The 15,216-nt window shown below is 36.7% G+C and overlaps 1 protein-coding gene across 1 annotated transcript in view; it reads right to left on the bottom strand.

The window, feature by feature from the left end:
* Nucleotides 1–15,216, bottom strand: part of LOC125650222 (thyrotropin receptor-like) — a 42,292-nt gene that overhangs the window by 14,374 nt on the left and 12,702 nt on the right. Inside the window, exons 2-3 of the mRNA XM_048878298.2 lie at nucleotides 9,700–9,771; nucleotides 7,751–7,834 (exon numbers count right to left, since the gene is read on the bottom strand). Coding sequence (XP_048734255.1) covers nucleotides 7,751–7,834; nucleotides 9,700–9,771 — 156 coding nt within the window. The remainder of the gene's footprint in view (nucleotides 1–7,750; nucleotides 7,835–9,699; nucleotides 9,772–15,216) is intronic.

The following is a 15,216-nucleotide window of genomic DNA, read 5'->3' as shown; positions in this document are numbered from 1 at the left end:
GCGGACCACTGTTATCGGTACGAGTTCTGTCATTTCATATCGAATTGTTTATTTGTTTTGGCTTTTGAGTCAAAATTCAAAAGATTTTTCGCCCAAAGTAGGTTGCATAGAACATGATAATAATTTTTTTGATGTGACTTCAAAAGACTCTTAATTCAGTTATAAGGCGCCTAGGGGTTAATGTAGCAATGTTTGATTTGATTGTGTCGAAATTCAATTAAGACTACTCTGGAGCAGCAGAAAATGTTCGCTATTGACAGCTTTACACGAGAAGTGTGTAACTAATGTCACGATTAATACAATGTCACTGACAATGAAATTCCATATTGAATACTGATTCTGAGAGAGGATGTTTCGTATTTTATGACTGAAACAACTACACCATCGAATATTTGTTTGAAGTCGAGGAATTACAACTTGAAGCATTCTTCCAGATTTGATTTTACGTGAACCGAATATCAAGTTCATGTCCTTTGATGAAATATGTACCGTAGCTTAACTCTACAAACTTCCATGAAAATCCATAATGATTCATAGACGCATACTCTTGAATGATAAATTTGTAAGGTTTTATTAACTTATCATGACAGATGATGAATGAAAAAAGAAATGAAGCAGAGACATGTTCTACATAAATGTAGTATTTTAAAGATAATATAAATTCATGTCTAAATCGTCTACACATAATTTGAAATAGCATGATTCTATCGACATAACAATTAATGCAAGTTTAAAATAAAAAAAAATATTTAGTGATGTTTTTGGTTTGTGCTAACTTTAGTTTATAAATCTACATTACCAGATTCTTATGATAATGTTATATGATATAATCTGAATATATTATATGAATACATCTGTAATTCCTAAATATATCTTCGATATCGTTCATTTTGAGGAACGGTTTCCTCTCGAAGATCACCGGAGGTACAGAAATTATGTATGTGTGTGGAAAACTGAGGATCTGGGGGCAGTTTATAGGGACACTAAGAGAGAAAAAATTCCTCAGACGCTCTTGGAATCTCGCAAATTTTAAAGAAAATATACTTTACATAAAATGTAGTATTTATGCCATAAAATATCTTATTTTTTCAACAGATTTTTTTGTGTTACGATTCAAGTATTTCGTTCATAGTCCCATTTGAAACCTAAATAATGATTTTTTTTTTTTTTGGTCATTATGAAAAATACTGTACACTGTATCTCATGTGTACAATGTTATAATTCTTACAGTCTGGTATTCCATAACATAGTTTTTATACAAAACAAGCTTAAGATGGCTAATCTTCGCTATCCAAAAGTATTTTAATCTAAAGATTAGAGTTCTTGACTAGCGATTTTGCTTCCGATCCGTAACTCTTGAGCAGCGAAACGAAGTACATGTATTTACAGGTACATGTACTTAGCGAAGAAATTAAAAGTTCACAAGATAATCAGAACTCACATAAGCTATTGACATAAACATTTTCATCCACATTGATACACAGCACGAATCGTCTAATTTTAATTAGTTGTGTTAATTTTTCATCTATCACCGAAATCGATCTTGGTGAGAGTAAGGGTACCCCTTTTCATTTACGATACATGGGTAGGTAAATTCTGTGTGTGTTCTATATTCAAAGTTGGGCGCTAAGTTTGTTTGGCGCTACTGATACTTTATTAGGAATTGTAATATTGATCTGACATTAATGATGGGGAAGAATACTTTAGGTTTGCTTTTGTAATTTAAAATAATATACACTAATCAAAAACATTAAATTATAAAGAATATATACTTGTATATAAATTCATTTTAAGGAAGTTCACTTTTTGTTAGGATCCCATACTTTGGTTCTTTAAGCCCCTTTAAATCCGAAACAAAGGTCTGGTAACTATGGGATCTTCAAAAGATCATTTTATCCACGTTCCCTAACACAGCACTGGCCCAAGCCTGTAACATAGGTCTAAGTTCTGGGGCCCGTTTTACAAAACAACTTACCGTACGGCAAAGTCGCAAGTCTTAAGTTGTATTACACTGTTATTACTTTGAGTGAATGAAATAAAACTTTTTTAGGCTTAATTTTCAACATTGTAAAAAAGATATTTTGCATTTGGAGTGACTGAACTTACAATAAACTGGAAAATTCCAGTATGTAAAGTTGGCCGTAAGTCGTATGTTCTTTTGTAAAACGCGCCCCAGAACATTGCCTCCATACGTAACGCATGGACCAGTTTATAGCTTGTGACGCCACTATACGATTGACCTATTCTCGGAGAGAGACTTTAAGAAATATACATTCAAACATATTCAACAGGTAAATATATAGAGAATATTACATGCTAAAATCCATATCATACATGTATGTCATATCAGCCCGAGTGGTCCCATATCAGCCCGAGGACCGAATACATTCATTTTGATATGATATATGATATGGATTTTAGCATGTAATATTTTCCATATATACTCATTGAAAATACTACTTTATGAAATAATAAAATATGTTTGCCACTAAATTTGCTTTATTATTATTTTTTAACACGAAGACGCTCGTTTTGCGGTTACCAACACTTCATTCAAAAGATTCTTAATGTCTGGAGACAGAAGACGTATGAATAAAAGGCACTTTTAAAACTATGACAAGAACACTGGAAGACGGCACACACTGGCCAATGTTGACCACATAAACAACCAAATATATCCCACAATACCCTTGGCATGGGTGTTTAAAACTCAATTTAAAACTCGGACATGGTGTGTATGTGAAACACAAATGTCCCGGGGACAGGCCCTGGTAGCCATTTTCTGTTACAAATATCCCGGGGACAGCACTGGTAGGCACTTTCTGTTACAAATGTACGTGTGGAAATTTACCACTGGATTTTCCTTGTCAGAGGCGTTGTACCTACTAAATATGAACGCCTCATCGTTTTCAATTCAAAAGTTGTAAGAACGTTAAGGAGTATGCTATACCAGAGAAATTTGATATGGCTAAAAAGTGGAGGATATGTACAACAATAATTTGAAATTAAAAACTTTCAAATTCATTTTATTTAGTCAAAATATGCAGTTTTAGTACATAGCAGTCTGAAAAAAATCGAAATCCCTTGCTGGACTCGGACCCGCGATCTACAGTTCAGCAGTCGACGTGCTAACCTGTTGAGCTTTTCAGCTAGGCAACAATATTTGAAATGAATAGGCAAATATTGCTGATATTTATAGATTTTCATCCATGTTTTAAAAGGAAGTCGGCCATTATAACGATGTAGAGTACGTCCTTTACGACAGCAAAACAACAGACGGATTGATAGACAGGCAAGAGAAAATTGAAATGCCGCTGAATCTTCGATTCCGGGGGCATAAAAATGCCTAAGCAGATAAAGTAATATTACAACTGTATTTACATCGAAATGGAACATAAATATGTCGGTCCCAAGTCGGGAATAGTAATCGTTATGAAGAAGATATAAATGCATCTATTATTTTGGAATACATTGCACGGTTTGTCCGTTGTAACTGTGTTAATCATGTATTTTCCACTACAGCGCTAGTAAAGCATAAAGCCTCCCCTCCCTTGGTGGGTGTATAGGAGTTGAATGTATTGCGTCATGTATTTTCATGCTATTCTTTGTACATCGCAAACCTAAGTGACCAGAAGAAATAAACATCTATTAAAGTTATCAGTTGATAAGTGCGCCCCCTCGCTGTATAAATTCAAAGAACACCCTCGTTCGCATGTTGTCCCGTGTTTATGATTTGATTGATATGCCCTCCAGGCTCCAGCTACCTAAAATTGTTGGATCCATAAAATGGATGCAAGGCCAGATAAAACACTAAAGTGACCAATGACATGCCAATTGTCAATTTTGGGACAACCCGTCCCTTCCTCAGGACAAACGGAAAAGTTTTTCATAAAAAAATATGTACAAAAAATGCTACCAAAAAACCCACAAACGTATATACACTGAAAATTACATGTACATGTATATTGTTTGGGCTCGTAAATCAATAAGATGTTCAAGGGGTGAATTAGGACAAGTCCTATTCGTCCATATTCTCAAACGAGGACGAGTTAATCAATGATGGCCACCAGTGCAAAACTCAAGTCGTACTTACATCAAAAAGACAAAAGAAAGTAAACAAAGCACTTGGGAACCACCTCCTGGCAAATGCAATTGTACATTGATGCGGTTGAGGAAGAAATAGACAAAATTCTTTTAGAGCAAATTTGACCCGAGATAACCTCAATAAAGAAGAAAGATCGGCGTTGGAAACATCAAAAACCGGGAAAACATTGTCATTAAAGAGGCAGAAAAGGGTTCTACTGTTGTTGTTGTTGTTGTTTTTGTTTTTGTTATGGACAAAGATAAGTGCATAACAGAAGCTCATCGACAGCTCTCAGACGAAGGTAGGGCCTGACCTTACCAAAAACGTTCTCTGCCAAGATCACAGAAACCCTCCGGTGAAACGTTTTAAAGTTCTTTGTCTCAACGACTTTAAACCTGGACAATTTTACAAACTGCCTAAAATTCTTAAAGAAGACATGCCAGACCGTCCAATAGTCCGTGTCATTAGACAGCTCACGGAGAAAATCCCAAAATTCATTGACTTACATCTCCATCAGCATGTAGGATTTACCGTCATACCTGAAGGACACGACTGATTACCTAAATAAAACCCCCTCATCAGGCCTGCTAGACCATACCCTCCTTGTGACCATGGATGTTACTTCACTTTACACTAACATTCCACATGATGAGGGTATCGAGGCTTGTAGAGAGGTTTGAAATAGTATAGTTATTCAATGTCCTTCAACTGAATCATTCATTCAGCTTCTTAAACATGTCCTCAAGTTTAATAACTACATGTTCAAAGATGAACACTACCTGCAAATCAGTGGCATGCCTATGGGAACAAAAAATGACACCATCTTACGCCAACATGTTTATGGGGAGACTAGAACGTAGCCTCCTATATTATTCATCAGTTAAACCTCTTAGTTGGCCACGTTTCATAGTTGACATTGAGATGAAGTGGGTTGAAAAGTCACAACGACTTTATCCCGATTGCGAACTCTTTCCACTTTACTATCAAGTTCATTGTGGAAATTTCCACCCCCAAGAATACATTCTTGGATACCAAAGCCACATTTACAAACGGGGAAATTGAGTTCAATCCCCAAACTAAGCCCAACGACTCTCATTTGTACCTTATGCCATCCAGCTGCCATCCAACCCCTATATTTTCATGGTGTCTAAGGGTTGAGCCACCCGAAACTGCCACATCTTATCTACTCCTACTACTTTTCAAGAGCAAGGACAAATCCTCAAAGCTGAGAAAGAAAGGATATGATGAATGCAAGGTATAACCCGCAATTGATGAGCTGTCACGGCATGACTGAGTCCCTCTTTCATACAAAAACTTCAAAATGACAGGGTTCCACTAGTTACTACGTATCACACCGCCCTCAACAGTATTCTGAGGAAGCATCTGCCCCTTTAGTATACCAACAAACGCATGAATAAACCCCTAATGGCAGACGCTCCAGAAACCTGAGGGACATGGTAGTAAGGACTAGACTGGATGACCCTTTACCAAATGCAGGGTTCCCGTTACATGTCGCAGTTACAAAATATTGGGATCCCCCCCCCCCCCTGTAAAACTAATAACTGCAGTTATCTCATCAGCTGCAATGTCTGCCTGAAATAATATGTAGGGGGAAACAACAGACCTCCGCAAACAGGTCAACAACCACCGGTCCTCTGTCAAAACCTAGAAAGATTTGCCAGTGGCTTCACATTTCAATGACATTAATTACCGATGGAGGGACATGACAGTAGTGGTTATTGATCATGACCCAAATTGGTCAGATACCCAGAGAAAGCAAAAGGAAAAATCTGGATGCACAGACTGAAGTCATTTGACCCGCAAGGTATAAAGTATCCCACTGTTCCTAGTTTTACATGATAATTTACTAGATTACTTTTTAATTTACAGGGCTACGTGACAATCATATGATCCTACGCTCTGTACGCACTCTTCAAAGCAGAATAACCCATTGGTTCACTTAGGTCATGATCAGACAATAACCTAAACTCTTTGATCGGTTAATTTTTTGTGATTCTATATCCTCCTGCCCAAGACATGATCAATGCGGGTATGCCTGATGATTATTTGACTTTCTAGACTGTCAAGACATGATCAATGCGGGTATGCCTGATGATTATTTGACTTTCCATTCTGGTAATCCTTTGTTTCATGAATTGGTCACTTTGTGGACTTTCTTTTGTCTTTTTGACCCCATGCTTTTTTCACTGTGCTTAATAAGGAGTCTTACCGAGTACGAGTTGATGGTGTGTCTAGGGGTCTGTGTTTGCCCTGCTCTTAATTGTATAGTCTTTATAGGATTTAAGAGATTGGTCACTGTTCGTTATCTTCCATAGTAGAAAATGAGTAAAGACGTGAGTTTTCATGTTAAGACCAAAAATGATAATCAATCGCATCAACGTTATACGTTTAAAACTTATCCATCAAACGTTACGAAATTCGAACTTGGTCTGTAGTTTGTCACTCTGAAATTACACCGCAAGTTTCAAATGAATCCACGTAAGCATAACGGAAAAAGGTCTGGAAAACCAATATGGGACAAACTGACAGACAGACGGACAGGTGAGATGGGGAAGAAAGGTATAGTGCCCTTCGATTTTACAAACCGGTAGAGGACTAATAATTGCATAGTTTTTGCATATATTATAATGATATCATTAACCAGAGTTGACATAATCTCATAATTTGTGCAATACCGAGCACTTCATCATTTATATATTCCTAAAAGCATATGTACATGTATTCGCTGAGTTTGTGCGCCAGTTAGCCATGATCTGAAAAAAGGGGGGAAATTATAAGCAAAGGGATTACACATGTCCTATTATTGAATACAATAGATTTCTCGATAATCTAACATTAATTTCCAAATTAGCATACATTTATATGTTTATACGTTAAGATATTGGACAATACTCAATATGAACGATAGCGGACTTTGGAGAGTGCTAGATTATATGTACTCTCTGATTTTCGTACAATTTGTATAACAAACAATATCAAGTCTTACTTTATGTACCGATAAAAACCGCACTGTTTATGTTCATTTGCCTTCTTTGTCGTGTTTGATGCGCAGTGGATATTTCTGTGGTACATATTTCTATAGTAAATATTTCTTGGATCAAAATTTTATTGCTCACGGTTTTTAACTCGCAACATTCGCATGACAGGTCAAAAAATTGCACTTCACCGAAGCAAATAAACTGATCTTTTATTTGTATTGCCACATTTTATTTCGACGAAAAACAAAACAATTAGTTGGTAATTGACAGCCAAAGCATCAGGCAAATTCAGGATATTTGAAATTAAATGAAGATATTAAAAAACGCACACCAATCATGAAGAATAAGAGTAAAAACCAAAACACCCGAAAGTTCATAAAATAAAAGAAATTATTCACTTGCATCAACTTTGTATTAGTAACATACCTGTGCTTTTTCAATATATTTTATTCACTGACACATCAACTTGATATGAAAACCTTTATATTACGAAATATAGATAGGTTGTAAGTTGTTATTATTACAAAATACATGGAGAGTGTACAAACGATGTAAGCCTGTGGTCATTTCTGTATAATCCATATACTTCCAATGTTATCCCCATGGTACAAACTACCTAGACATTTATTCCATTTACTAGCTATATCTTAAAACAAAAACCACTCACATCCCTTTCAGATGATCCATTCCAGAAAACGCCCCTGGTTCGATATTTTGTAACCGACAAGGAATGTCACGGTCTGTAAAACTTCTGCAAAATACAATACATATTTTTTCATTATATTCTTCATCCTTACTATTTTCATGATATTTCAAATCTTATTCTGATTTTTGTTCACAATCCTGTCCAGAGAAACACATGTCTCAGTTACCTTATTGTAATTCAACGTGATTGTAAGAGGGGTATAGATGGACGGACGGGTATACAGAAAAAGTTATCTCTCTCACGTCCCTGCATTGCTTTGCAAAGGATCCTTTTATTATCAAAATACCTATGGTTTTCATATATGTATTTGTTTAGAGCTCTTGACAGAGCCTGTAAGATGGGGAGTTCCAGTCAGGGAATTATCGCACCTTGTAAATGAACGTTTTATCACACAACCACTATCTATTCAAAACTCCCCATGACATGAAAAGTCATGCAGAAACATTGGATGTAAATGATAAAGAAAGTTGCGCATGCGCTTCCAATATACATGTACATATACTTACAACGGCGTATTAGTGCCATTTTAACCTTGTTGAAAAATAAAATAAAACATTTAAGGGGTTCGAAATGATTTTTAGGATTGTTTCTGCGATTTACTAAATCGTATAAACAACTTTTGAAATCGTTTATACGATTTACTAATTTGTAGAAACGATTTACTAAATCGTAGAAACGAATAATTTATTTTTTTAACACCAGAATACGCCGTCATAAGTACTACATGTGCCATCATACATGTATTTAAAAAAACGCCCATGTTATACCGCCCATCAAGATCCCAGATAGCAGCCCTACTAAAATCCCTTAAATGTAAATCATTACTCTGAACCTTCCAGCAAAATCCCGGTAACAACCTTGCTGAACCCTCCCAATTAAGATCCCAGATAACAAACCTGTTGAACCCCCTTAATCTAAACCTCTTCCTAAGATTTTGCATAATAGCCCTGTTGAACTCAATCGGAACTCCTCGAACGTCTCGCGCACTCGACATAGATCTCGGATGTAATACGATGGCATCCATGAGCGAATTTGATGCATTGTCAATTGTGACGTCACAGCAATGCATCAAATTCGCTCATGGATGCCATCGTATACATCCGAGATCTATGTCGAGTGCGCGAGACATTTAAGGAGTTCCGATTGCTGTTGAACTCCCTTAAATATAAGTCATTAACCTAAACATCGGATCATAATAGCTCTGTTTGTTAATTGTCATAAAATGAATAACGTTTAAACCATTGTGTCGTTACCATTAACCACGCTTTACTACAACCTTTGGCGAAAATGAGCAATTGTCAAGATTGTTCTTTCTTTCATTTCCTAGTAATTTTAAGTTCTGGAATTTCACGTTTACTATGTGTACGGCTGTAAGACTATCTAGCTTCCAGTTGATGTTTTAATGTTAGTTTTGAATAACGACACGAACAATTCGAGAAGTCCTAGGGACTATCCGTCCCTTCAAACGAAAAAGTCTTACTAATAAAAATATAAATGAAGGACCGAGTGAACACGGACCCCTGGACACACCAGAGGTGGGATCAGTTGTCGAGGAGGAGTAAGCATCCCCTGCCGACCGGTCACACCCGCCGTGAGCCTGTTAAGATATGTCGTACGTTGAATTAAACTTACCACTAAATTAGATTTAAATGAATCAATGTTTAGGAATACAAAAATTACGTGCAAGAATCCGGAACAATACAATAACGATATGATTTGAAAACTCAAGGCCGAACCGATGTTAGATGAGTTGTGCTTGAATATATCCAAATTTGAAAATTAGGTCAGATTCTGACCTCCCGCTACGTAATGATGACAATGATGGTGATGATAGTCATTCAAAATGACATCATCCATTTATGATGACGATGATGACTTGATTTTTAAAACATCCACATCTGAGTACTTACAGAAAGCGAACATCTGGATAGCTCCTAAAGGCATTCTTGTTTAGTATGGTGATCCCTGTACCAATGAACGATCTGAAGGGAGATAAATATATAAATATATGTAAAACTAAATCCATTTACTGAATTCATATATTGGACAATTTGTGATATTGTAAAGCTTGGATTGGTCTTCCATGCTTCCTTCGCAGGGATTTTTTTTTTATAAGTTGAGAGAACATCCTCTTGGAGTAGGAAAAGTTGATTTATTTCATGGAATGGTTTCATGCTGTCAAAAATGACAGGATGTATGGTTTCTATCCATTTTTAGAGTAATGTGCGAGTACTTATCACTGAGAGGTACAGACTGCCTGTCTAATTCACCATATATAAACATCATTAATCTGCTACCGCTTCTCTGTAGTGTTTATTGAATGTTTAAAAATAGATCAGCCAGAGTGTCGTCTCACCATCAGAATATTAGAAATGCTCATCGGGATTTCTCACGTGTCGTTTTGTAACGTAATGACGGCAAATTAGCACAGCGTTTTCTGGTATAACTGTCCTATGTGTGAAATATACAACGAGAATTTCTCGAGTTTAATACTGATTCATAATATTATGAATCAGTGGGATAAGACATTTTTTAAAACGTGGATAAATGAGTGTTCTGTGATAATGACACGTGTATTTAAGCTTCCTGGAACATGAAAAAATGTATAAAGAGACACCATACATCAGAGAGAAATATTTATTCGTGGTTCGAATTTCCTCCATTGTTTACATATAGGTTATAGTGTAATATCCTTGACCAGGCGCCTATGACCCAAGAGTAGTAACATACATGTAGTTAGTGACTGTTCCTTCGCCAAGCGCCCGACATTGAAGATAAAAGTCACGGATCTTTCAGATATGACCTTGTCGGAGGTTCCGTGTGTCAAGAAAAATTCTCGAATCTTTGTTGTTTTACGTCCCCTTGAGAGTTTTTTTAAAAACGTCACCAGGTGTAAGCGAAGCTCCAGAAATTCAGACTTTTGCTTAGCGCTGAGACGTATGAAACCTTTATAGGTTACCCTGGTAAAAGCATAACGATTAAGCTGAGGCAAGATTTACCCATTCTATGAACAAAGGGAATTTTTCTTACATTGCCTTTAATAGTCATTGAGTATCGCTGCAAGGACTTCTGCAGAATGGTTTAATTTTGACCAATTCCTTTTGGTATAGGGAACACTGCGCAAAAAGATGAACACTCGCTCTCGGGCGATAACACGAGGCTTTTTTTTTTTTTTTTTTTTAGCAAGCTCGAAAAAGCACCTCAAATTTATTAATAAAGCTGTACAAGATCAGACACATAAAACAGAAATTAGCAAATGGCGGCGTGTATACCGCTATATATAAGTGGGACCATCGTATAAAATCTAAATTTCTATTCATTGGTTTGATAATTTGATGTTGATTCAAGTTTATTTCATTCCTATCATAAATTGTGATCGCACTTTAAAATGATTTGATGGTTAACAAATATTCTAGTAGCAAAAATGGCGAATCGTAAACATTTCTTGAAATCTCGCCGATTTGGCCAAGTTTCGGTCATGTGTCGTGTTTTGAAAAATCACTTTCATTTTACTCTGTATCTTCTGAAAATATTATATCTTGAATGTTTTTATTCTTGAAAGGATTTGGAAGGTCTGAACTTGATATTTTTGATTATTTTTAAGATGGTATACGTGATTTACATCAACGAAGAACCGGGGACCGCGAGAAATTACGAGACTTGGGGAAGTTGCTAATCTCTTTCCTATATGTCTCTGATTTTAAGTTCATTCTGTTACCACCTTAAAATGTTTATTGAAAGACGTTTTAAATAGAACTTTCCTTTGCAGATAACACATGCAAATCAAAGCACAGGATGTACACATGTTTGATTGATTGATTGTTTGTTTTGCGTCCCGTCGAGAACTTTTCACTCATGTTGAGACGTCACCATTTGTAGGTGAAATGCCACCAATTTAGAAGTTCGTGCCTAGCGCTCAGGGCCGTAACAGTGAGGATTCTTTAATAACGTGCCAACGCCTGCCGTGACACGGGACCTCCGTTTTTAAGGTCATATCCGATAGACCCGTGCATTTGGCGAAAGAGCAATCACAACCTACATTGTGTGTTTACGTCTTAGGGTTGACGCGGGGCTCGAACTCACGTCCTCCCGGTTACTAGAGGAACGCTTTACCACTGAGCTACTGCGACCCCCTAAAACCAACTTCTGATTCACGTAACGACCAAGAATGATTGATTGGTTGTTTATTGTTTAACGTCCCGTTTGAGAATTTCTCACTCATATGGAAACGTCACCATTTGCCGGTGAAGAGCTGCAATATTTAGACCTATGCTCGACGCTTGCGGCATTTGAGCAGGGAGGGATCTTCACCGTGCCACACCTGCTGTGATATGGGACCTTGGTGTTTACGGTCTCATCCGAAGGACCGCCCAATTTAGTCACCTCTTACGACAAGCAATGGATACTGAGGACGCATTTTAACCCGGATCCCTACGGGACAGGAATGATTGGTTTTCAACTAGTAGTGTCTTGTTGATTCTATGGCGTGGTATACAGAGGACATTTCAGACTCGTAATAAATCGACGGTGTTTTTGTATTTATGCCATACACCTACGAGGAGTTAGGTTTTCAAAACAAGATTTTATTATGCAAATGATGCAATATATAGCATCAAGAAGAAACGATATATCACCAGCAAATCGACACGATGTTTCCGTAAAATACTTTATTATGTTAGAAAAGATTAAGAATATTACATCTTCGCAATGTTGCTGTGTAGATATGTGCAGATAAAACAGGTAGACTTAAAAGTAAAACGAGAAATTGCGTACACATGATAGCGGTAGATACATGTATATATTGGAATTGCCGAAAATGTACAATCCCAAAATGTGACAGACCTACGATCATTGAAACATACATATGTAACATAAAATCGAACCCGATACATTTTATGTATTGGCGTTATGCACGCACACACTCACTCACTCACCAGCCCACGCACGTGCGCACACCATCGAGTTATTAATCAGCCAAATTCACGTATTGTTTTATCTGTGGAATTTCTTCTACATTTGCCTTATTATTCTGAAGTCATTCATGGATACCCTGGCGCAACCTCAAATATGACGTACATTACCCTGCTGGACGCTTTCAAACAAAAAGATGTCCTTCTGATTGTTCGTTAATTTCAACAAAGGTATATTGTATGTGACCTGTAAAATTCATAGGTATCCCGAAGAATGCCTCAAAATGACACTTTGAAAAATCATTTTTCAAGATAATGAGACAAAAGTAGTCATATAGTGAAGGAATCACTTTAGGTGGAAGAAACCATATATGATAAGCAGTATTAACAGACAGAAGACACATACATAAAAAGGAAACAAACGAACGCTATTTCTGTACCAGTTAATTACGATGGCTCAAGGCCACGTGTACCATGCATCAACTTCCCACCGCTGTATTCTGTTAGACAACAAAAATGTCGCACTTTACATGAAATTGAAGTGATTATTTTCTATAGCGGAATGACTTTGAGAAATGTGGAATTGCTCTTGTATACGATTCAATTTGGCACGGGAAATTAGCTATGTTATTCTAATAAATTTAGCTGGTATTGAACGTCCTTTCATTGTTCAATGGTGCTCGGGTGGCACTGCGCTTAGAATTGAGTTTTTTGTTTCGTTCTAGAGACACAGCTGGAGGGGGAGATTTTCCGGTCATGGGTTCATATTTAACTGTAAGAGGAACATCGTGATTTGCAGTTGTGGATCAGGAAAAGGGGTGGTTACAGAGTTTGTAGTGGTGGATCAGGAAAAGGGGTGGTTACAGAGTTTAATCGTAAATCAAATTTTACAATATACACAAACAAATCTCCAGAACGCAACAGGAAGGCCATGTTTTTAATATTGTTAAGAAATGTTATTAATGCGCTTCATCAAGTATGCCGGAGGTAAGCGACGCAGTTCATACCCTCATGTATTTTCAAAAACGCATCCTCAACGAAATGGTCGAATGGATTGGAAAATATGATGTGCCATTCAGATTATAAGCAAAATAACCTCTTTACGTATTGGGAGGGGGACTTCCTTTTCAATATCTTATTAGTCTTTGCATAATTATGTTTTACAATACGTTATCTTTAGTTTCATACCACGTCAATTAATGGCGACGTTGTATGACGCAATCTTAGCGCAAATATAGGATTTTATTTTATATTCTTGTAATATAAATTAAAAATAGCGTTTTTCACTACCTCAACACAAAAAAGTCAGTACATTATCTGAAAAGAAATGGTAGAAGAAAAATATTTTTAACGCGAGATTATTCACTGTGGACGTTAGGGCGATTTTTGCTAGACACGGTCTTGGTCCTTTATTTCTTTACATTCTACTTTCATTTCTGTTGGAATTCCCAGCCGTTTTACACGCATTATATTCATAAAGATTCATAACTACAGCACATTAATGAGAAAGAGGCTGTCATTACAATTAGTAAAGGTATCAAAGGCAAAAACACTGATCAACTGATTCGATATGCAAGAGCTTGTTCTGGGTATGGTCAGTTTTTTAATCGAGGCAAGCTACTGACAAACAAGTTGATGGTGCAGGGGTTTCAACAGTCCCGTTTAAAGTAAGCATTTCACAAATTCTATGGTGATTATATCGATCTAGTTCGTCAATACAACCTATCATTGGGTCAAATGCTGTCTGACGTGTTTCATACCTATTGTTATCTACCGTTCGTGGCACACTGATTTTGACTACGGATAACTCCGTTTACCTGATCTAGATATAGGACTCACGGCGGGTGTGACCGGTCGACAGGGGATGCTTACTCCTCCTAGGCACCTGATCCTACCTCTGGTGTGACCAGGGGTCCGTGTTTGTCCAACTATCTATTTTGTATTGCTTATGGGATTTATGAGATTGATCACTGTTCATTATCTTCACCTTTCATGGAAGAATAATGCTATCGGTATAACGAAGAAGTACATTATGATATATCTATTCAGGAAATATCTGATAATGATGCGTGTAAAATCAAAGTATGCTTGTTGATTTGACAAAATTCCTCAGTGTTTCGAAATTCACATTTTTGACACAAGTACTATTCCCTCGGTTAGCGCTTACGATGAATTAATTACCGTGGTGTAAGTCTGTTGTCTTGTATTAATAAACTTTACATTTCTCTTATGAACAAAAGGATTGTGAGTTATTTAGAAAATAACGGTATTTTAGCAGAACAAAAAGGTTTTAGAAAGGAAAGACCATTTATTCACTTTGAGTAATTTAGTCCAAATCAATAAAATCGCATTTACCTTTCTTCAAAAATATTTATAAAACTCAGAATAGGTGTGCGAGTTAATGATAAACTTACAAATTGGTTTAGTTATAAAACTGGTGTTAAACAGGGATATCAGTTATCCCCTACCTTATTTTCAATTTTTATCAACGATGTGGTACAGGATATTAAAGGTATA

This window comes from Ostrea edulis, chromosome 5 (genome assembly GCF_947568905.1).
Source record: "Ostrea edulis chromosome 5, xbOstEdul1.1, whole genome shotgun sequence".
NCBI lineage: Eukaryota > Metazoa > Mollusca > Bivalvia > Ostreida > Ostreidae > Ostrea > Ostrea edulis.
Note: the sequence above shows the minus strand (reverse complement) of the source record. Positions and strands in the feature narration are given on the sequence as shown.